Source organism: Aspergillus stella-maris (genome assembly GCF_047715825.1).
Source record: "Aspergillus stella-maris strain CBS 113639 unplaced genomic scaffold BDV14scaffold_41, whole genome shotgun sequence".
NCBI classification, from domain to species: domain Eukaryota; kingdom Fungi; phylum Ascomycota; class Eurotiomycetes; order Eurotiales; family Aspergillaceae; genus Aspergillus; species Aspergillus stella-maris.
Window position 1 is genome coordinate 32,095 of NW_027396835.1, and position 22,744 is coordinate 54,838.

The window sequence follows — 22,744 nt, forward strand, 5'->3', positions numbered from 1 at the left end:
TTTTGTAAGGCAGTAGAACTTAGATAGAATCTGATGTGGAACCATACCATGTTTGAGGGGCATGCAGGCTCGTTATCAAAACATGCGCGAAGACAGGCGCCCTGATCATGTTCGGAATTATGGTTATGGTTGTCGGGGAGTAAGACATTAAGCATGTTGAGGTCATAATTTGCAAGGAAAAGTCGAGGAATACTGGAAAATGGCACCACTCTTGCCACTGCCAGGGTGAACACTGGACCCAACAAGATTGCGGTCCGAATTGAAGGAGAATACATCAGATCTGTTTGGCGAATGGGTCGATTGTATGCAAAGAAAGATCAGGTGAGATTTGATAAACCCGACGAGAAAGATCAGTTCCTGATTCCTCTTAAGAAGAAAAGAGCAGTGTAATCACTTAAGTATACTGTATCATGTTCTAGAACGTGCACTTGTCTTGACGTAGCCAGAAGGTAAATGGTGGTGCACCGAACTGAAAACTACCGGATAATCCGATAAGAACCTCGGTTGGGTCATACTTTAAGCTTACCCGGCGTATTTTCCGGACGAGCAGGCTTTTCTTTGATGCAAGCCCTGAGACAGGCTGAATGATCGTCGCCCAATGTCCCTTGTGCATCCAACAGAGAAAGAACTGACATATTCGGTATTGCCTGAGCCATCGTGAAAACAAGCGTGGATGTAGGAGAAATGTGAAAGTGCCGGAGAGGTGCAAACTAATGGGCGATAATCGAAATCTCGTTCTAGACATACACCTACAAGTATTCGTCATAGGTATGCATCATAGAATCCGCCGAGCGGCGCAAATACTGATATCATGTCAGTAATCATGCTATAAAGTATAGGTGGTACAGAAGTTGTGTTCCACGGCGCCGGCGATTTCTTCGGCTCACTCGGAAGCATCCTGCGCAGACGCGCTTTTGTCTCAGAGACGACTGATCAGTCGATATTCATCACAATTTACTGAAATGCTTTGGGAATCCTGTACCAGCGTAAGTTAGCATAGCGGATAAGCTGCCCTAAGTATCCCAAAGGCTTTTCGTAACAAGGGATGGCTGGAGTAGAGGTCGTTAATTTGAAGTTCAAGATCGATAGTGGTCCATGACATCAGCTGAACCCTACTCGAGTCGAACTTAATATACACCGAACAATAAAGTTTGATAATAGAGAAAACTTGCATGTAGTTGATGACCTAGTATACCACGACCTGGGCTAATTGTCCTATCCTGCGAATATCTGTGCCTACTCTTAATTCCATTTTTCTTTTCTTTTTTCTCTTGGATTTGGAGCCCTTCGACCAAGTTCAAGAACTTGATAGACATAATCAAATACCAAAGGTATTTAAGAGGAACATCCCCCACTATGGGAAAGCAGAATCAATCAGAGAAGACAAAGCTGAAACAGGGTATATATGATTGAGCAGCCCTGGAGGCTTTTGATCAGCTGGACCACGTGGACATGGTCAGTATGTTGCTATTTCAGAATACATACTTCCAGCCAATATGGTTGCGCATGGAGATGGTCTTACGGCAGTAGTGAAATTTAAAGGGAAGGTTGCCTTTTTGTGGTAGAGGGGGTACTTGCAGGCAACAACACGCGTTTTTGCTAGTAACTAAAAGTAACAACGTGTGGGATGCAGCATACTGCAAATTTGTTAGAATAGATGCCACAAGACTAGAGTCCTAAAATAAAGAGTAGGGCTTGAACAAGGTCAAAGCGTTATAAGGAGTAGAATGGCTTTCTTTAAATGGCTGTCACAGTGCGCAACCAGATACCTGATTCCTGCCTGATTCCTGTCTGATAATGGTATATATATGTGAGAGCAGTGTAGAGCCTTCGGCTCTACATCCCAGTCTTTCGCTGATAGTGCAGCGGTTTAGGCTTCTGAATGCTCCTAGAGGTCGCGCCGTGACAATGGCTCCTGTTTGTCTTTTCTAATGCGGGTAGACCTTTCCTGGCTAGCCTCTGCTAGGCGCTCTACTAGGAAAGTTAGTGCATTTGTAAAAATGTTTTTAGTTATTAACTTAGAAAAGGAAAATTTTCTAGAGAGTGCCCACTAGTCTTGGATGCGCATGGCAAAGAGCTGCGCATCATGTAATAAACAGAAAACTTCCTTAGTAGAAGCAGATTAGGGCTCCTGTATATTCTGCAAACGAGAACAATGCAGCTCGATCACTGGCGCCAGATCCATCAGGCCGTTGACATACCAGCGGGCTCGCCCATAGCAATTCTGATCGCGCTTGACGGACCTGGATAAATCACAGATGCTTCGTCATCTGAGGACGAGTTAGACTGATCTTCTGCCGAGAGCGTTCTTGCTGCCTTCTCTAATTGGGACCCAACTTCCTAGACGATATCACTTGGGGTAGCTATTCCACCGCTATTACTAAGAAAGGGCAACAAAATTATGTCGAATTCCTTCAAGTTCTCGAGTACCGATATTCTTAAGCGGTTTAAATTCCCCACAATGGTATACAGGTTACCGGGAGGGAAATGCTCTTCCCACAGCCGGACATCCGCTACATCTGTCTCAGCTTAGCCACCGAAGCAAAGCTTGAACAATTGAAGGCCTGGGAAGTCGTCTTACTACTGCCACCAAATCAAAAGTAGAGCCAGGAGCGCAGCACATATCCTTAAAGGTGAGATGTCCACAGAGCTCCTGTCAATGCTTACACTGATGCAGACAAAATCAGGATGTTGTAGAAGTTCTAGAATCACTGGTCAAAGTCTTTGAATTTTTGATTGCTCAGCATGAACAGGATAAACCATCAGAAGATACGAAAATAGTATGAATCCCTTGGGATAACCATGAATTTCAGCACCTCCGTGTTATCTAGCAAGTCACTTGCAACCTATGTATATAAATCCCCCCTTGCCAGGAAAGCAGGGAAGCCAAGCCTAGAGTTTGAAATATGCACTCAACCATATTATTATCTGATGTTCAAGATTATTAAATAGATAGTCTAACCATTTCTACAGGATATTTTTGCAAGATCAACAGATAATGTAGCAAGGGTTAATTAGTAATGCACAGTCAATGTACCATGGTCACGTGGCTGTTTATCTAGCAACAGGCTGGCAGATTTTAATGCCTGAGGCATGAAAGTGAATGTAACAATCTTTAATCAATGATGCAATGTTACAACAAAAGCAATTCATATGGATCTTAGGATCAAGTATTTTAATAGCAGCTGCAGGTAACCTGGCAGTAGCCATTTATTATAAACCCCAGCTTGTCTTTTAGAAATCACTTAAACATGTCTGTACTTTCTTTGAGCCCCCCAGCGAAGCTCTGCCAGACTCCACCCCCCTTACCACCTCTGCCATCTCTCGCTGGAACATGGCTCCTCACCCGTTCCTCCAGTCCGTTCTGGCGCGACAAGCACAGTATCTCCATTACCTTTTCGCTAGACGCATCGCGCGAGTTGAATGATCCTGTGTATACCAGCACAACCGTTTACCAAACATCCGCCAATTCCTCTGCGACACCCAAGACTGTTTCAGGAACTGATCGGCAAGTCAGGGAAGAGAGCTTTGACACGGGTGCAACGGTCATGGAGTGGAGAGGGAGTGGATGGTTAAAGATGGTGCGGGCACGGTGGGAAATACTTGGTATTGGCAAGGACTGGATGGTTGTGTACACTAACAAGTCTATGTTTACACCAGCTGGGATTAGTATCTGCTCCAGGGAGAAAGAGATGGGAGCGCAATTGGAGGACATGATTCAAGACGCGCTGAAAAAGATGATTGACAATTGTTCAAGCGAGGAGTTGGTCGGTTTAGTGAAGAATATTGTGGCTGTTGGGGGTTGATTCCCTTGATGTTTTATCTTGTCTTGAAGTGTGGTATACATAAGAACTACTTGATATTGTAGTCTATGATTGATTTTATAAGGATCTGCATGAAAATACTGGAAACATATTCTCCCGCCGAACTGGGTAACTCAGCATATATATCTATGATACAACCATAGATAGAAGTGTGTCGGAGAACTTCACCACTAACATCCATGACGACATAGGAACAGCAAGGAGATTGCCAGTCGGAATATGGTTCCCGTTGGCTGGCAAGATGTGGAACTATACTCCAAGGTTGTGCTGATGGCTAAGAGATATTCCCTTGCTGTGGAGACGAGCATCCGGGGAAGTAACACGGGCGCTTAAAGGGCCCGCTTAAACGGCCTGTCTTTATAATAAATTCCCCTCAGGTGTTTGATTGCGCAAGAATAAGCTCTTTGCACGCCATCAAACCCTGAAAATAAACATGCGCTATCTCCGTTTGTGGCCTTGGGCATGCCCTATCTTCTTCTCTCCCCTGACACTTGCATCTCAATCAACACTCAGTCTAGGCCATGGATTCCAGCTCAGGGTTGACGATGCCACCGCTCATTTGTCCATCACCCAGAACAGTCGGACCATATGGGACACTATTCCTGGACAGGACTTTCTAAGCGCAAGTGGAGGAGACGACATTGTTACGGCTGCCAATGGCAATTTCAAGATCCAAGAGGTCAATGAGGACAGATGTACAGGCCTGCAAATCACAGACGTGAGGAGCTCGCGCAACAATACTGCAGTTATCCACGGCCTTTTCGCAGGCTGTGGAAATGCAACTGTCCCCTTCATTTTCACCATCACTGTGCCCTCTGAATATCCCGATCGGATTGCCTTTGATGCCCAAGTGGACGATGGATTGCCCTCCACCTTCGTCACGAAACTATTTTTGACCTATCGTTCCACCCCATCCGAGGACTTTTATGGACTCGGTGGACAAGCGTCGTTTGCCTCGCTCAAGAACCAGTCCGTCCCGATCTTTTCTAGAGAGCAAGGGGTCGGTCGCGGTGATCAACCGATCACACAGCTCGAGAACGAGGACAGTTACTTTGCTGGCGGTGACAAGTTCACCACCTACTCGGCGATTCCGCAATACATCAGCTCACATGCTCGGGTCTTCCATCTGACCGAAGAGAGCACAGCCTATGCCACCTTCGACTTTACAGACCCTCATGCTGTCACGGTGCGATACAGCGCTCGATGTGTATCTGGTTTCCTGATGCAAGCCGGGAGCATGCTCGATGCAATTACCATGGTAACTGATTACACCGGCAGGATGCCTGAGCTACCCCAGTGGGTCGACCGTGGTGCAGTCGTCGGAATTCAAGGTGGTGAAGCAAAGGTGAATCGGGTGGTTGAACGTGGACTTGAACAGTCATGCCCTATTTCTGCTGTCTGGCTGCAGGACTGGTAAGAATGTCTCCTACCCATTCCACATCATGGCTAACGGTCAACTATAAGGTCTGGAACCCATGAGCAGAGTGTCTCCTACATGACACTTAACGTGTCTCGACTGTGGTGGAACTGGGAGAATGACCAGGGTCTTTATCCATCATGGAACGACTTTGTGCAGTCCATGCGTGATAGACATGGCATTCGAACCCTCTCCTACATCAATCCGTTTCTTGCAAACGTCAGCACAAAGTCTGATGGATACCGAAGAAATCTCTATGTGGAGGCTACCGAGGGAAAGTATATGATCCAGAATGCAACAACAAATGGGACATCGGTCATATCAAGCGGTCCGGGTCTGGATGCAGGAATCCTCGACCTCACAAATCCAGCTGCTCGATCGTGGTTCCGGGATATTTTGAGGGACCAGGTCTGGAATGCCAACATTTCAGGCTTCATGACCGACTTTGGCGAGTACAATCCTGTCTCGTCGGATACTCAATTCGCGGACAAGGAGATCAACCCGTTCTTCTACCACAACGCTTACCCCCGGGAATGGGCAGCCCTGCACCGCTGGATTGGGAAGAGCGTTTCGCAGTTCAATGACTCGATTCTCTGGCATCGATCATCCTCCATGTCCGCCAATCGATACCAGAACTTGTACTGGGCTGGTGACCAGGCCATTAACTGGGGCGTGAACGACGGCATCAAGTCCTCCGTTACGGTCATGGGCCACATGGGTCTGTCTGGCTACGCTCATGGCCATACCGAAATCGGTGGCTACACCACAACATGGGATAGTCACGGAGTCGTCAATCGCTCCGCTGAGCTCCTGGGACGTTGGGGCGAACTTGCAGCCGTCTCCAGTTCCGTTTTCCGCACGCACGAGGGTAACGTTCCGCAACTGAATGCTCAGCCATACACCAATACTTCCACATACGCCTACTTTGCATACAATGCACGCATGTTTGCTAGTCTGGGGAGATACCGTCGTACAATCCTGGAAACTGAAAGCAAGAATCTCGGCTGGCCGCTGTTACGAATCCCGGTCATCTATCACCCAAATGATGATCGAGCAAAGGCCATTAGTTATCAAAGTTTCTACCTGGGATCGGACCTTTACGTCGCTCCTGTGCTCGATGCTGGTCACTTGAATGTCGACGTCTATTTTCCAGGGCATAAGACATATACCCACGTCTGGTCTGGAAGGAAGTACACCGGGGGTCAGACAGCGCAGGTCCCGGCCCCTTATGGCAAGCCAGCTGTTTTTATTGTTGGGTCACCAGTGAACCATGATCTCGACGACTTCTTAGAGTTTGTTCGTGCAGAGAACGGCACTGTCATTCGACTCTAATCATCTCGACTGAAAACAGAGACAGTTGTCTTAGTATTGCTAAACAGGCCATAAGCCAATGTTGCACAGAGGTCATGTACTAAACATCTCTGACCATGGACGTTCGACCTAATGGCCCACCATTGTCTGTCAAATATCATTGTGGCGGTTTCCATGAGGTTTGGTAGAGTTTATAATCCCTCGGATTTCCAACTGTTCCTCAGTTCGATGTCGCGAGACGCCCAATTCTCTTCTAGTCGCGTTGCTTTAGTAGTACCTGGAATAGCAATCATTCCCTGCGCCGTAACCCAAGCAAGCGCAACCTGGCTAAGCGCACAGTTTCGGCGAGATGAGATCCTTTTCATCTTTTTACAACTGCTTTGTTCTTGTAGAAGTTATTTCCCTGGTACTTTGGGCCTATAGTGACTGTAAGCTCGGGTAAGGAAGTACTAGGTGAAGTCTAGGATGCACCTTTGGCGGCGGAAATCATCTGCTGCAAAGTCATCGGGCGACTTGTAAGGGGAGTCGTCAACAAGCCAACCGTAACCCAATGGGCCATAAGCAACGTAAGTTATGCCGAGCTCCTTGCAGGCCTGTATGAGACCGTCTTGCTCGTTTATCGTCTCGAAAGTCGAGTACTCTGCCTGAACGGCATCGATCCTGGCAACTATTCTCAGGTCGGCAGGGCGGAAAGAGGTAGAATGACACAACGAAGGTACGTACTGGAATTTGCGGTGCGCAGGGTTTTTGCTGAGCATTCCGACAATCCAATGTACTTTTTTCGTCCCGCTTTGCGGATCTCGTCAAGCGCTGCGATTAACTCCTCGAGCGGTGTATCTTTTGATGTCAGTTACACCGTCGTCCAGAGGGGATGTATGGACATAATAGGGTCCACCCGATGTAGGTAGTAAAGGTCCGGAGTGAAACCAAGCCTTTCGATGGTGCCCTCAATATATATATGCGTTGATGTGGGCGGCAGAGTTGGTGACTGATCCATCTTCAAAGACGTCAAAACCACATTTCGAGGCGACTACCAAAACATTAGACCCCTCGACCACGTACACAAATGTACCATCATTTACTAAATATCATATCGCGGACAATATGTTTCCTGATAAGGTCTTTTAGCAGCTTTTCATTCACTGCTGCCCGATAGGAAACCTGTCTATATTTTAGCGTGTAGTTCAGTTCTGCAAGAGATCAAGGAATACTTACAGCAGTATCCCAGAACGTGCATTCCAACTGAATTGCTTTTAGCAAAACAGGCTCCGCCTCCTCGAGACTAAGGTTGCTGCCAAAGTTGAAGCTCAACCCCATGGTGCCAAAGCACGGCGAGGGGACGTAAATATCAGCAAATGGGAGAGACTTGACCATATTGGCTAGAATATAATGTAATAAGGTTTAGTGATTCCACACAGATAAGAGTATTGTGATCATCCTTATACCCAGGGCCTGGCCGTAGTCTTCTCCCCGTCGCTCATCCAACACATACGCGGATGCCCCGTTGACCTAGACCCATCACAACTTGCAAAGTGCTTGTGGCAACCGCCAGTCTACATAGTAGTGATTCCGGATCACTGAGATCCTATGGATTCTGTCTCTCCGCAAACGATATAAAACGGTTGAATTACTATGCCATAATAAAGTCGACAGCGGGCCCTGCGCCGGAAAATCACCTGAAGTGTACTAGCTCTCACCAGGGGTGCAGCAACAACCAGGGCTTAATCGGAGGTAATTCTACCGGTCGATCTCCAGGGATCACTCTTGGGGGAGGGAAGTCCTGAATACAAATTGGAACGCCCGATCGCGCTGTACGCTACACTCATATCGAACAGCCACACTGAATCCCCTTCCCCAACAATGAGGGCTTATGCGACTATCCTAATATCTGCTTTTGCTGTCTTGGCCCAAGGTGAAGACACCCTGGGCCTGGCTAATGGATTCAGAACTTGTCGACAACCAATTTCGAATTTGATTTGGTGCAGGACGCACAGCTTCTCTCTTCTATTCGACCAAGCGGAAAGAGTTCTGACTTCTCTCCTTCGAACTTTCTACCATATCGCACAGCAAATGGTCAGTATCATCTTGGTGATATTAACCTTCGCTACCGCTCGTCAAGCAATGGCGAATGGACCACAGTCGGAACCGCTACCTCTCGTCGTGCAGTCGAGGATATATCATCGACAGACGCGTTAAGCGAAGCCAACCTTTCAAGAACCCTACCTGACTCGTTCCCTCTAACGATCAGGCGTTGGTGGATCGACATTTATGGAGACCTGGGACTCACATTTACGATGAAGAACGCGCACAATGGATCTGTCGAGCTCGGAAGTCTAGGATTTCCGATAGAGTTCAATAGTACCTTCTACAACTACACGGCAGAGGAAGCATTGGAGAGCTGTTCGCTAATTGATCCTTACATTGGGCTTGGAGGAGGCTATGTCCAGTGACGCCCACTCGTGGAACTGGCGATGCCCTCGTGATCACACCCCTCGGAAATACCCCGTTGGAGGCATGGGACTTCCTAGACGAACCAACGGATACGGAGCTTCCATACCAAAGTCAAGTTTTCGAGGGATTCTATGAGTGGCAGGTCATATCCAAGGCTCACGCAGAACAGGAATGGGCAGACGTTGAGCCGTGGAATGAACCATCCTCCAGAACATTGGAGCCCGGGGAAAGCTGGACGGTCGGATTGCGTCTTTCCCTAGTGCAACACGGGATTCGCAGTATTGGGGAGGTGGTAGAGGCCACTGGAACTCCTTATGCTGTCTGAGTTCCCGGCTATACCATTCCCTCCGACCTGGAAGCGTCCCTGTATATTTTGACGAACAAAACGGTTGCCAATATGACGACCTCTCCACCTCAGCTGTTAGAAATCAAACATGCAGATGCGATCAATTTGTGGAAGTTGAAACCCCAACAGGGCGTCTCTGGCCGTGTCCGGCTTGCCATTACCTATAGCGACGGCGTTGTTCAGACGGTTCACTACTATATCACCGACAGCGCATCTGCGGCTATAGGAAGACTAGGTAATTCTTTTACTACCAAGGCTTGGTTTGATGTCTCAAATGATCCCTTCGGTCGGTCGCCTTCGGTTATTACCTACGACCGCATCGCTGAGAAGCAAGTCGATCAGGACCCTCGCGTATGGATGGCAGGGCTCATGGACGAGGGCGGATCCGGGGCATGGTTGGCAACATTGATGAAACAGTCAATTCAGCCTGAGCCAGACGAAATTGCCAAGCTGGAGCACTTCATCAATCAGACCCTTTGGGGCAACATACAGGTGAAGGATGATCAGACGGGCCCAACCAATACCAGTGATGATATCTACGGAGTTCGCAAAAGCGTCTTCTTCTACGAGCCAGGCTATGTTCCAGGTTACGACTATCGATCTGACATCAACTGGGGTAACTGGTGGAGTTGGAATCGCGCCGACTCCTACTCGGTGGACGGCAGAGCATACAACTACGTCCACGTTAGTGCGGCATATTGGGCCATGTATCGCGTGTCCAGGGCGTATCCCGATCTAGTGAGCCTGTACGACTGGGAATGGTACTTGAATCAGGCATATGAGACAGTGATGCGATGCTATGTCCAGGATGAATCGGGCAGCTACTATGTGGGATATGCATTGATGGGATTAATGGGGGAAACCGTGTGGGGAGAGCTGCTTCAGGACCTGCAACGTGAGAGTCAGACCGAGAAGGCAACAAGACTGAAGGGAATCATGCAGGATCGAGTGAACTATTGGGGCACCCTGCCTGCTCCGTTTGGCAGTGAACAAGCCTGGTATTCGACTGGACCAGAAGGAGTGTACTACTGGTCACGGTAGGAACGGCCGCATGGCATTTTACTCTGCGGAATGTATTGCTGACGCCTGGAGGAGCTACTTTGGGAACGATGCCTTGGTGGAAAAGACGATCAACAGCATTCTTGGGTACATGCCTACAGTCGCACATTGGGGGTGGAATGTAAACGCCCGCCGCTACTGGGACAACATGTGAGTGGTAGTCTTGGATTTGGTGCTCTTTGGTTGATCGTAATAAAGCTATGGTGGAAGACTCCAGCGCATTGAGCGCCAGATTCATCACTATGGGTCGGGGCTCAATGCCCTGCCTCTGCTATCTAACTTTCGCGACAACCCGCATGATACCCATTTGCTCCAAGTAGGATATGGCGGCATGAATGGAGCACTGTTCAACATCGACCGAGATGGATTTACAGCAGCCTCATTCCATTTGTGGCCGGATACGCTGGCATGGGACGGGTATAGCGGTGACTATGGTCCAAACTTCCTTGGCCTCGCGCTGGGCTCTGCGGTGTATCTTGCGAAGGACCCAAGGCTAGGCCTGGTTATCTACGGAGGTAACATGAGTGTCGATGGGTCCACTATTACAGTCATCGTGCGTGATGCTGTGAAACATCGTGTCTATATCGGACCGCTTTCTCTCTATATCACAATCGACGCGGGGGCAATCGAGCAGTTTGAATACAACTCTGACACGGGCACTGTATTACTGATCCTTGCGTCAAAGTCAAGCTTCGCTCCTGAAACAGCCGCAGATGCTTCAGCGGCGCTTGTTTGGTTGGAAGATCTCAATGGCACTCAAGACATACACGATCGCCAACGGAGACTACTCCGAGGAACGAGGCGGGTTGCGAGTGCCGCTCAACAAGCAGGACTCGACTGTTATTGAAGTAGCACCAATCTGACTACTCCAAGCGAGTCTTGAGCACCCCAAATTAGCCACTATGAATAGGAGGAAAGCATTGGGCCGTGGCCTGGATGACACATAATAAGGAGCTCAACGGGCATCATCATGGGGCAGAAACATCGCCTGTCTGTATATACTACACCCTAACATGGGCATGCTACTTGTTTCCTACATGGTCGCGGTTAATGTATTTACGTATCACCGCCAGCTATTTCTGAACCTGCAATATATCATAAACTTGGTGAAGCTAGGAAAGACACGCGACATTTGCTTAGTTGACGCCCCTGATCCCATCTTTGCCAGCCCCGATCCCACTTCAATTTCTGGTCCAATCCAACGCTTTGCAGTGAACGACACAGTTTCCTGACTCATCCCCAACACTTGCAGAGACTTAGAGACGAACATGGTGAAAATGCACAGCTCGTCAAAGGATAACCCCCAAAGAGCAACCAAGCTCCCTAGGGCCAAGGGGATAACATCGTCAAGTACACTACAGAGCATAATACGCCTTTAGTACAGTTACTGAGACACTAATAGACCATGGCTGATCTGGAAAAGGAAACGAACATAAGGAAAGAAGGATGCTGATTCGAATGCAAGGCTATTGTTTCACGCAATTTGAATGGATCTTTCTTAGGTCTGTGACCATGTTCGAGATACATTATTATACAGAATTGTGTTCTGGAACACGACGTCGTGATGTAGACAGGTAGCCTCGTGCGCAGAGAGGTACTGGCTACAAGTGTTCAAACATACTAGGCATATCCAGCTGTTCTCAACGTTGTGTCATGAGAGGAGTCTGCGAAGGATTCCAGAAATAGCGAGCAGCCGCGAGGATCACGTCAACTATACTCTGAGCTTGCTCTTCACTAGAGACAGTCATGTCGCAGTCTTTCACGCCTTCTACTTCCTCATCATTCTCATCATTATAACCATTGTCTCCGGTAAAGTGGCTCAAGGGAAAATCCAATTCCACCTTGATACTGGCCGCCTTGCTGGGAACTCCGGCCGAGTTCATGTTGAAAAGCATATAATACCCAGGCAGAGCAACACCAGGATCAGGATGCAGTCGAGCCCTGCAGTACCTGTAGCCATCGATGGAGGGTTCGTCACAGGTGAAATCCTCAAGGGGCACTCGTCTTTGGTCGGTATTGACCGTGTGCGAAACAGAGCCCAGGCGAACCATGGACGCGGTCTTGATATCAGCGTCTGCAAAGAAATGAATTGTCTGGCCGACGGTGACCTTTTGGCTTCCTTTCTCCAGCACAGGGGTCTTGGGCTGGATGGCTGCGGTGCCGTCGGGGTTGTAGAGGTATGGGGGCCGGAAGATCTGGGCGTCGTAGTGATTAACAGTGCAGTTACCACAAAGACCACCACCGCCATTCAGCACGGTAGCATCAGGGAGGAGAAGCGAGAGACTATGGTAGACACGAACAACATTGTTCCGCTGAAGAGGAACAAAGGTGTCGCTGTCCGGATAGTAAATCTCCGGGGTCAAGTGGATGTCTCTCTCAGCTTCATTGAATGGCTGGCCCCAAATTTCACCGCCAGCGATGAAGACAGATCCGTCAGGGAGAACGACCGAGGTGTGGAAAACACGTTGATAGAACATGCCACCAGGGTTGTTTTCGCTCTTGCTTCCGTTGAGCCCAGCCACCTCGACCTTGGGCTTCTTGTAGGGTTCGTTGATGGTGATAATGTGGGCGTTTCGACTACCAAAAGATCCATCGTAAAGCTCTTGACCTCCAAATGTAAGGATCTTGCCCCTGGCGGCGTCGAACATGACATTGTTTCCAGACATGGCGTGACGGTCGTCTCCGCGATAACCGGCAGAGACGTAGCTGCCTCCCTTGGTGCGAGTGTTGAACCAGTGCATCTTCTCACTGGGACCAGCATGGAACACACTTCCATTCTTCCACCCAAACAGCCACGCGTGATTGTCAGCCCGGAGGGGTCTGTCATCGGTCTCGATGATCTCGCGCGGGATGTTGTAGAGTCTTCTCCAGGTTCGCCTCCAGGGATCATACAGCTCGCCGTCCTTGGGATTATTCGGCCCTCCACTCCACGATCCACCAATGGCAAAAATACGTCCATCGGACAGGGTCGTAGTGGCATGGTATCCCCGGTGCAGCACCATACTCTCACCACGCTCCCACCCAGTGCCGTTGAAGATGCTGGTTTTGTCTGAGTCGGCGCCACCAGACACAACGATGCGTCCATCGAAATCCATGGAGATGCCCGGACAGAACATGTCGTGCTCGTTGTTGGCAACACTGGCCTCCAAAATGTCCTCCTTGATTGGGTCCCAGGTAGTCGTAAAGGTTTCGCCTCCAGGGGAAGCAAAGAATTGATTGTCAGCCCAGGCGGACCAGAGGATGATATCACTGTTGTCCGCACGGTTGACTCCATTTTGGGCGCCTGCTACGGGGACAATGGGCAGATCGAGTGTTGGGCCCCAGGAACCTTTGGATGGGTCCCGCGGAATGATGAAGTCGACAGCGTAGATGCCAATGTCGACGACGCTGGTCCATGTCTCCTCGTACCTGGAATCGGGAGCTTTGCTGAGAGGCGCTTCGCTCTTTGCAACGAGCTTGACGTATCTGGCGACTTCCGGTTCAAAGACCGAGAGCTTCACACTCTTGTTGAAACCCCAGAGCCCGTAGGCGACTCGTTTCCAATCATTCTTATCGTTGCTGAGATAAACCTCGTGTTTGGCAATCTGGCCACGCGCATTTTTGTCCATAAGGGGAAGCATGCTGAGACCGTTAACCTTCTGCTCAGCGCCGAGGTCGATAATGATAAAATTGTCCAAGACATTGGTGGTATTGCTGCGCCAGTACGTATGGATTTGACCATCCAACACGTTCTCGCATGTAGTGTCCTCATCTTCCTCGCTCGAGCACTCGACGATGAAGTTGGCTCGGTCCAAACGACGTCCTCCACGAGGCTTTGCTTGCCAGCAGTATTTTTCAGGGTCGATAGGTCCGTAGGTGGGAACAACAATGTCGCTCGAGTCGGTCGAAAACCCGGAGGGCAGATGAGAAGAGGCAGAGGCGTCAGCGACTGTGACAAGCGCTCCAAGAAGGAGGCCAGAGGCCCACTGGAGTTTCATTGTTGAATAGCAGTCACTCGTCGTGCAGTGCTGGCTAGAAGGGACAGAATGGTGCCGGCCATTTATGTGGTGGGCAGGAGAACATATCCTGGCTGGCTGGGTGACCAACTTCTCCTTCTCGCCGCAGCACAGGCCAGGGCCTATCTGAGCTGAAGATCTCATTCAGTCAGCCACCGGTGCGTCCGTGATGTTACAAAGGTGAGCTGGACCAACGACGTCAGTGTATCCACAGGAGATCATCACGGACTTTATCGGGTTGGGGAAAAAGACGCGGTCTATCACATCGCCTTCCGGCTGAATATCCTTCAATGATTTCCTCCAAAGCGCAGATCAGAGATGGCGTACCCCACCGCAAGCAAACTATTTGCTGATCACAGTTTGCAACGGAATGTGCCGACCCGTAGCAGAGAGCCAGATCTTGGTTTGCTGTACATAACTCGATCGATTTTGTCACATTTTATGCTCCCCATACACCGTTTGTGTTAATAAGAAGCAGTTGCTGCCAATTCTATATTGTGACAGCTCGTCTAGAGCCATGGGTGCTGACTATTCGACAAGATTTTCATAGAGGTCATGGCGTTTGCTCCACCACAGCCTCCACGGCCCACACCCATTCAGCTCTGTCGGATTTTTCTCGGACTACAATTAGTGGCTCTTGACCAGAGGAAAACGTGGATGATCCGTCTGCAGCTCGCACCGCTGGGGGAAGTGATTGGCGATCTGACGACTTTGACGAACTCCGTGTTAGCAATCGGTTCCCTGGGATGGGGCTCATTGCTTCCACTCAGCGACCCGTGTTTACCAATTGATAGCCCCATTTGACAAATCATTCCATGTAGCATGATATCATTCTGTGACGCGGATTGTGTTAGAGTCTGCAAGTTTCAGCTCTTTGATACAAAAGTGCCTGATTGGTCATGAAGAGGCCTATCGATCACAGCATGGAGGGAAGACATCCCTATGAATAAGAATGCACCCTTCGCTATTCTGCTCTGGAAGGAGCTGTCTACCCCTGCAATTCTATCGCCAAAATGGCCAAGAAAACCGAGGTCGACATTGGAAACATCCAGGGGAGCATTTGGTAAGAAATTGTGACTTCGACTCTGGTCCAATATTAAACCTAACGACTTCTTTCCCTAGGCCCCGTCTACCAAAATACTATGAAGCGTTCCTCTTTTTCAAAATCATGGACACCGACGTGTTCAAGACCCATCTGAGGAGCATCGCTGGCAAGATCACCACCGGTGCTCAATGCAGGGAATACTTCCTGGAGATAGATGATCTTCCTCAATCCACCCCAGGAAAGCCGAGGACGGACATTCCTCCAGAGAGACGCAAGCCATTTGAGGCTGTCAACATATCCTTCAGCTACAAGGGTATTGAGAAGGTTAGACTTATATCTTCTCCTCACCGGCGGTACTGCTAACGTGTACAAATCCAGCTGGTCATGCAACGCCGGGGAGATAAACTTGATGATGAACTCCATATCAGGGGAATGTATAAGGACATGGTCTTTGAAGGACCCGATGACCCGAACCTTTTAGCGGACGAGTACAAACCTCCGAAGGGACATCCTGCGGACAACGATCAGTGGAGAGTCGACGGTCTCTTGATTGTCACCGCTCAGACAAAAGACAAGCTCGACGAGAAGGTCGAAGAAGTCAAACGTAGCTTTGGTCTCGGTACTCCGTCGTCCAGTATTGAGATTGCTTATGAGAAGCACGGTAATCTCCGTAATGCTGATGGCAAAGCGAAGAAAGCCCAGGATGGCACGTTCAGTCTTCATGGGAAAGAACAGTTAGTACTTCACCTTCCTTGACAGATTTCCTTCTCCTCGTCCACGTCCAATAAGAGCGATCCCACATGATCTAACTTTTTACCACTTGCCAGCTTCGGGTTTGAAGATGAAATATCCCAACCTCAGATTAGAGGCCTTGACCCCGAGCCTGGAAACGGACACCAGAGAAACATTCCTCCAGGGTAAGGATGCGTGAACTGTCCTTTATCACCGAAGTCTGCTGAAGTTTTACAGGTTGATCTTCACTGGCCTTGATGGCGATAAAGCCAAACACCCCGACTGGGCCACAGAAGGCAGTTTTCTGGTTTTCCGCGAGATTGTACAGAAGGTCCCTGAGTTTGACAAGTATGAAATCCCTACATGCATTCTGTTTATTCAAGGCCGCAAGACTGATATGTCCGTCCAGATTTATGAGAGAGAGCTCTAAGCAAATCCCATCCTTTGACGACGGTACGGGCGAGAAGCTCGCAGCTTACTTGATGGGAAGATGGAAGAATGGTACATGGCCTGCACAACTCTGCCCAGACCATCGACAGCAGTCGACTAACAGAGATGACTCTTTCTAGGCTCCCCGGTTGAGCTCGACCCTGATGGCACCAAGCCCGAGTATATATTCGCCGACAACTTTGACTATGCCAAAGGACATACCCTGTTGAAAAACACAAAATGTCCCTTTGCAGCTCATATCCGCAAGATGCGTCCGAGAGCAGACCTCTACGTAGATACCAAGCACACGGAAGATGAGGAAGAGATTGCTGCTAACGAACAAGTGTCAAACACCAACCTGATCATCCGTCGTGGTATCACATTTGGCCCCGAAGTGGACGAGGTGGAAGAGGCCGAAGAGACAAAACACAAGCGAGGCATCTACTTCCTCTGTTACCAGAGTGATATTCGTAATGGATTCAACATGCTGATCGCCCGTAAGGCCCTCTTTTTCCGCATCACACCCCTCAGGAAGATTAGACCAGGTTCGCTGATACTGTTATTTTTCGAATCCTTCTAGGTTGGGCGAGCAACAGGACATTTGCTCCCAATACCGGGGTTGAAGGTGGTCCAGGTGTTGACCCGATCATCAGCCAGAGAAGTCACCCTGAGCATCCAGAGGGCTATGTCAGTATCTACGACCAGCCTACCGATGAGCGCCCCTACAAGTTACCACTCAGCTTCGTTTCATGGACCGACCAGCGAGGTGGTGAATATTTCTTCACCCCGTCCATCAGCGCATTGAAGACCAAACTATCAGAGGAGTGACTGTGTTTTGGGAAGCTAGCTAGAAATATATACACTTGTTCTTGGAAATGACATGTAGTACTCTTTGAGGAAACCCTCGATGTATGTATGCATCATCGACCTTTCAAGCCTAGTGCGGGAAAGATGCAGTATCAGAACACGATTTGTTACATATTTAGATCGACGCTGGCCGGGTTACTCGAATACCACGGCCATTCGCTTGCTTGATCGCCCAGATTGCATCTCTCGGATCATCGAGTCCACCTCTTCCAGCCCTGATCGCACTTCAATCTCTGGCGTAATACCGTGTTCTGCTGTAAAGGCCACGGCTTTTCCCATTCGCTGAGGAGTTCCAGTACTATCCGACTTTATTGAATACGTGCCGATAGCCAGGTCAAATGTCGACACTTCCATCGGGCTTGGACTGATACCAATAACCATCAACACTCCACCAGGTCTAATAATAGATGGAGCAGATTTGTAGGCCGCTGCTGCACCACTAAACACTGCTGTTGCATGGACTCCACCATTGGTGAGCTTCTTCAATTCGCCGACGTAGCTGTCGCCTTGAGAAAGCGAGTTGAACACCGCATCAGCACCCTGGGCTTTGCAGGCCTCGAGAGCCTTGTCATTGATATCTATCGCAAGCACTCGGTATCCCATCGCCTTAGCGTACTGAACGGCCAGTTGTCCTAGTCCACCGGCTCCTATAGCGGCAAACCACTGACCAGGTTTCAGGTTGCATGAATCGACGGCGTGGAAGGCTAGACTTGTCAGTAGCGGACAGCATCATATCGGACATGGTCTTACCAGTGATTCCAGCGCAAAATACGGCAGAGCTTCGTGTTGGATGTAACTGAGGAGGGAGCTGGATCAGATTCTGCCAATCTATTGCCGCGTACTCTTGGAAGAAGCCAAATTCTCCAAATCCAGCAACTCGAGGTTTCCCCTGTGTGCACTGCATGTTGTGCACTAGACATCCCTCGCACTCAAAGCAGCAGCCATTGATGTATAGGAATCCAACAGGATCGCCTTCCTTGAACCCTTTATTCGCGCAGCCTGCACCCAATTTGGCAACGTAGCCAGCCCCTTCATGGCCGATCGTGAAAGGCTCGACCAGGTCCGGGTTGCCAATTGCCAGAAGGTCCGAATGACATAGTGAAGCAGATGCCATCTTCACCAAGATCTGGTTTGGCATGGGCTCCGGAATGGGGATCTCATTGACAACAGCCTTTTGTTGCTTGGGGTCCCATTGTGCTGCCTTCATTGTGTCGTTTGTTCAGCAAATCAGGATTTCAATAGATAATGGTTGGCAGGCACCTTGAGGACACTACAGATAAGTCTAGGTAATACGGGATCAGATATGGCCAGGAGAGCAATGTAGATCGGGGACCGAAGCGGGTGTCGTTTTCCGGTGCTCTTCCTTGATTTTGGGCAGTAAGCATGAAGCTATTGGCCACTGGCCGGATTCCTTGTCGTTACATGCATATCCATCCTCCTATTGAGACTCTGATTCTTCTAAATCATGAACGCTTCACTTACTAGTTGGTTTTGATTGGATTTACTACCTAGTCCTTTGGGGCCAGCCCTGCACGCCTATGCATGTTCAATCAACTCGACTTCTGTCTTGCTGTCAGACGTATCCTCCGACCTTTCCTGAAGCCGCCTGGCAACATTGTAATGAACAAAGTTCCCCATATTCGGAACATAGCAGCTGGAAACGATAAGAATCACGCTAAAAGGTATTGTGCAATAGAAGACAATGCGGAAGCTCTCTGAGTACGCAATCTTGAGTGCGGCTTGAGCTGCAGTAATAACGCTTTCGGTAACACCTGGAATTCCATCGACGCTCGTGCTCGCGGAAAGAGCTTCCAAGAGTGCTGGAAGGGACGATTCAGGCAGACCGGCCGACTTCGCTGCGGGACCAACGTACTTTGGGATATTACCGTTCAACTTGTTATCCAGGACCGAAGTGTACACTGCTTGGGCGACAGCTCCACCAAGGGCGCGTAAGGAACCAAGAACGCCGGTGGCAAGGCCGATATCCTGTGGTTCGACAAGAAGGGTAACACCAGGGAATGATATATTGTCAATGTATCCGATTGCTACAGGTTTTCAGCCACTGGACGCATTTCTGGTTGTCAGAATGATACATACCAATGCAACCCAAAGTCCCCAATGCGATTGTCATCGACCAGATATTAGGCCCCAAAGCACTCAAGGGCGTGATGAATGCAAGACTCAATAACGAGGCAATAATGCACTGCCATTTGACCCCAGGTACAAAGCCTAGAGCTAGACCTCCCAATATCTGGCCAAGGAGGATGCCGCCACCAACAACAGAGCTCTGCAAACCTATTTGAATGGAGTCTGTCGTGTATATTGACGAGATTATGGTCGGCCATAGCACGGTAAAGGAGTAATAGACCATGGCCCCGACCACTGCATCCATCACAATGGCGACAAAGCCAATATTCTTGAACAGCCTCGGGGGCATGAACGGCTGTGTCTTGCACACAAAGCCCTCTATTTGCCGTTAGTAACATTTGATGACTGGGGGTTTGGGCCTTGAGTTACCATAAACGACAAATGCCACAATTGTAGCAGCCCCAATAAGCAGAGTACAAAGGGTCGAAGCGCTGACCCAGGGGTGCACTGTGCCTCCCCATGACAGCCCAATGAGAAATAGGACGCATCCAGCAACAAAAAGGAATATCCCAACAAAGTCAAGTTCCTTGAACATCTGCCACTTGTTCTTGCCATCGACATGTAGTTGGGCGTACTTTGGCGGATGGTACAGGAAATGGTAGAGAACAGTCGCAATGACTGCTAAGATGAGGCCTATCCAATAACTCCAGCGCCAGCCCTGGCTCGTGTTCTGGATCAACAAACGGGCGATAACTGGACCAAAGACGGCAAAGGGGAGCGATGATGCAAAGACAATGGTCACGATGACTCCGCGGTATTTGTTGGGCACGAGTTCGCCCAGGATAATTCCGAAAGACAGCTGTCCAGCCGCAGATATACCGTTGAAAATGTTTGCTGCGATCAACATCTCAACATAAGTTGCACGCGCTCCCATAATGCACCCAATGATAGACAATAACATGCTCCCCTGCACTACCCACTTGCGGCCAAAGATGTCAGAGAGACGACCAATGAGTAAGAATCCAACGCAACTCGACAAGGTCCAAACGGTGGCGACCCAGTTGATGTTGGGTGAGTTTCCGAGCTCGGCATTGATGAGAGTCAGGGTGTTCGACGGCAGTACCCAACCCATGTAGGCCACTATAGATCCCAGGCATTGCGCCTTGCCATGTGTTAGCAATTTTCTCGGTGCCGCTAGACAGACCATGTACCAAAACAGTCCCGAGAAAGGGCAGGCTTCTGAAGTAGCCCTTGGGCATGTCCTCCATCTCACCCCCAATGGCTTGGACGTCGACATAAGTAACAGTTCCATCGGCATGCACCACTGCTCGGGCAGATGGGTTTTCTTGTTTTGAGGCATCAGAGCCTGGACTATCGCTTTGGGCCATGTTCGGACGGGCGTAATAGAAAGTGAGTTGTCCGTAGTTGATGGGTGTTGTGTCTTGCCAACCTGAATATACTGTATATCTATATCAAAACAACCGTTGCTACACACGGAAAACCTTTTCCACCCCCGCAATCTCCCCAGATCTCTTGTGCAGAAGACAAATTAATTAATTGAACCAGATCATTGGCTACGTTTCGACGCTATCATAATCTTATCTCAGCTACTACAAGCAACAGCTGTCCGCGAGCCTGTCTTCCCTTGGGGCCGACATCCCTCTAACACGCCCAGCCTCCATCGATAGAGTAGTTAGCACCGCTAATAAAGGATGCCGCATCACTGAGTAAGAAAGTTATCAAATTGGCTGCTTCGTCTGGTGTTCCTGGTCGTGCCAATGATGTGTCCGATTTGACTGCGACATTCCCGTTGATTTCAGCAGATTTGGCCAGCATGGGTGTTTGTATTGCACCGCTGGAACATGGTCAGAACAAGATGCACGAGTTAGGAAGATTACTTACGGGGCGATGGAATTGACTCTGATCCCCTGCTCGCCGACTTCTTTGGCTGCAGACCGTGTAAGACCGATCACTGCGTGCTTGCTGGCGCTATATGCAGCGTTTCGGGGAAATCCTTGAATCCCAGCAATACTCGAAGCGTTCACGATAGATCCATTGCTGGCCATTACGCGTAGCTCAGCGCGCATGCAATGCATGACACCTTTGAGGTTGACGTCGACGACAAAGTCCCATTCGTCGGTATCGATATCTTTGACCTTGCGCATTTTATGTCAGTATTATGTCTCTCTCTCTGAGGACCAGATCTTACCCCAGTCAAGCCGATTGTTTTGCCAATGACTCCTGCGAGATTCGCAGCTCCGTCCAGCTTGCCACCCCATTCCACAGTATCTTTAATCCATGCTTCAACAGTCTGGGATTTGCGGACATCAATTGTTCGGACCAAAACGTCTCCGTGACCGGCGTCCTTGATCTCTTTGGCTACAGCGTCCAGTGGCCCTTGTTGCAGATCTCCAATCGAGACTTTGGCCCCGAGCGACGCAAGGCGAAGGGCAGTGCAGCGGCCGATACCAGAGGCGCCACCGGTCAAAGCAATTACTTTTCCTGTAAAGTCAATCATTGTTGAAGTTATGCTTTGCTACTACTACTCAGTGCTGAAGGAAGCAGCGATATATGATGCATTGCTAGGAAGATCGCCAGGGAAGTGGGTACAGCAGCCGGCAATCAACATCCATTCAGGCCAATAATTATACTGCAGAGTACATCCTCAGGCAACCCTCGGGCAGTGATACATAATTCAGGAGCTTAAGCTGCAGCAGTGTCGAATACCGGATCGACCATGGTCACCATCACCTTGACGCCCTTGTCTGTGTCCATAATGCGAGCTCCATCCGGTCCCAAAACATCTCGCAACTCATCGCTGCCGATAAACTGTTCGTAGTCTTCCCAGCTCTGGAAGTACATCTCCGAGCATGCATCCCACTGAAAATCGAGGACCGAAAGACCCATATTTGTGCCCTGCTTGTTCAGATCGTGGAGATTATGGACTTGCGTATATTTTTGGATTCTGGCGGCTTGGAATGTTTTGGACGCAACGACGAGACTGCCGTGGGTCTCGCGCCAATAAGTATCGAATTCAGACTGGCTCATCGAGGGGTCTTTGGTGAAGAAAGAACTGACGCGAATCAGCGGTTTCGCCGGTGGTGGCAGGATTGTTTCGGCCATGGTTGAAGGTTTCTCTGCGAAGTTTTGCTTCAGGATTCAGTAGATGCAGGGGATCAG

The 22,744-nt window shown here is 49.4% G+C and overlaps 10 protein-coding genes across 10 annotated transcripts; 4 read left to right on the plus strand and 6 right to left on the minus strand.

Moving 5' to 3' along the window:
* Nucleotides 1-3,251: 3,251 nt before the first annotated feature.
* On the plus strand, nt 3,252-3,806 carry BDV14DRAFT_201807 (uncharacterized protein; the record flags this gene model as incomplete). Its single annotated transcript, XM_073773853.1, has 1 exon — nt 3,252-3,806. One exon carries the CDS (start codon nt 3,252-3,254, stop codon nt 3,804-3,806), a length of 555 nt encoding a protein of 184 aa, XP_073626356.1.
* Nucleotides 3,807-4,257: 451 nt separating this feature from the next.
* BDV14DRAFT_209928 (glycosyl hydrolases family 31-domain-containing protein) lies at nt 4,258-6,573 on the plus strand (the record flags this gene model as incomplete). The annotated part of the gene is made up of 2 exons (XM_073775767.1): nt 4,258-5,237; nt 5,289-6,573. The coding sequence occupies 2 exons, from the start codon at nt 4,258-4,260 to the stop codon at nt 6,571-6,573; spliced, it is 2,265 nt and encodes a 754-aa protein (XP_073626357.1).
* Nucleotides 6,574-6,743: 170 nt separating this feature from the next.
* On the minus strand, nt 6,744-7,926 carry BDV14DRAFT_190879 (NADP-dependent oxidoreductase domain-containing protein; the record flags this gene model as incomplete). Its single annotated transcript, XM_073771402.1, has 7 exons — nt 6,744-6,927; nt 7,003-7,219; nt 7,276-7,375; nt 7,448-7,498; nt 7,542-7,582; nt 7,635-7,713; nt 7,768-7,926. The coding sequence occupies 7 exons, from the start codon at nt 7,924-7,926 to the stop codon at nt 6,744-6,746; spliced, it is 831 nt and encodes a 276-aa protein (XP_073626358.1).
* Nucleotides 7,927-8,412: 486 nt separating this feature from the next.
* Nucleotides 8,413-11,271, plus strand: BDV14DRAFT_190880 (uncharacterized protein; the record flags this gene model as incomplete). Its single annotated transcript, XM_073771403.1, has 7 exons — nt 8,413-8,451; nt 8,499-8,952; nt 9,000-9,281; nt 9,330-10,386; nt 10,445-10,558; nt 10,607-11,138; nt 11,170-11,271. The coding sequence occupies 7 exons, from the start codon at nt 8,413-8,415 to the stop codon at nt 11,269-11,271; spliced, it is 2,580 nt and encodes an 859-aa protein (XP_073626359.1).
* A 590-nt stretch (nt 11,272-11,861) lies between these two features.
* Nucleotides 11,862-14,572, minus strand: BDV14DRAFT_176523 (putative galactose oxidase). Its single transcript, XM_073769258.1, has one exon. The coding sequence runs from the start codon at nt 14,545-14,547 to the stop codon at nt 12,049-12,051; it is 2,499 nt and encodes an 832-aa protein (XP_073626360.1). The 5' UTR covers nt 14,548-14,572; the 3' UTR covers nt 11,862-12,048.
* A 703-nt stretch (nt 14,573-15,275) lies between these two features.
* BDV14DRAFT_176524 (Dyp-type peroxidase) lies at nt 15,276-17,470 on the plus strand. The gene is made up of 8 exons (XM_073769259.1): nt 15,276-15,466; nt 15,526-15,772; nt 15,827-16,182; nt 16,276-16,365; nt 16,418-16,528; nt 16,590-16,681; nt 16,750-17,106; nt 17,190-17,470. The coding sequence occupies exons 1-8, from the start codon at nt 15,417-15,419 to the stop codon at nt 17,435-17,437; spliced, it is 1,551 nt and encodes a 516-aa protein (XP_073626361.1). The 5' UTR covers nt 15,276-15,416; the 3' UTR covers nt 17,438-17,470.
* Nucleotides 17,471-17,611: 141 nt separating this feature from the next.
* On the minus strand, nt 17,612-18,683 carry BDV14DRAFT_201814 (chaperonin 10-like protein; the record flags this gene model as incomplete). Its single annotated transcript, XM_073773854.1, has 2 exons — nt 17,612-18,180; nt 18,227-18,683. 2 exons carry the CDS (start codon nt 18,681-18,683, stop codon nt 17,612-17,614), a joined length of 1,026 nt encoding a protein of 341 aa, XP_073626362.1.
* A 329-nt stretch (nt 18,684-19,012) lies between these two features.
* On the minus strand, nt 19,013-20,952 carry BDV14DRAFT_201815 (trichothecene efflux pump; the record flags this gene model as incomplete). The annotated part of the gene is made up of 4 exons (XM_073773855.1): nt 19,013-19,521; nt 19,574-19,942; nt 19,994-20,726; nt 20,776-20,952. 4 exons carry the CDS (start codon nt 20,950-20,952, stop codon nt 19,013-19,015), a joined length of 1,788 nt encoding a protein of 595 aa, XP_073626363.1.
* A 274-nt stretch (nt 20,953-21,226) lies between these two features.
* On the minus strand, nt 21,227-22,082 carry BDV14DRAFT_201816 (SDR family NAD(P)-dependent oxidoreductase; the record flags this gene model as incomplete). The annotated part of the gene is made up of 3 exons (XM_073773856.1): nt 21,227-21,419; nt 21,467-21,720; nt 21,774-22,082. The coding sequence occupies 3 exons, from the start codon at nt 22,080-22,082 to the stop codon at nt 21,227-21,229; spliced, it is 756 nt and encodes a 251-aa protein (XP_073626364.1).
* A 185-nt stretch (nt 22,083-22,267) lies between these two features.
* On the minus strand, nt 22,268-22,687 carry BDV14DRAFT_201817 (EthD domain-containing protein; the record flags this gene model as incomplete). Its single annotated transcript, XM_073773857.1, has 1 exon — nt 22,268-22,687. One exon carries the CDS (start codon nt 22,685-22,687, stop codon nt 22,268-22,270), a length of 420 nt encoding a protein of 139 aa, XP_073626365.1.
* Between the last annotated feature and the right edge of the window lie 57 nt (nt 22,688-22,744).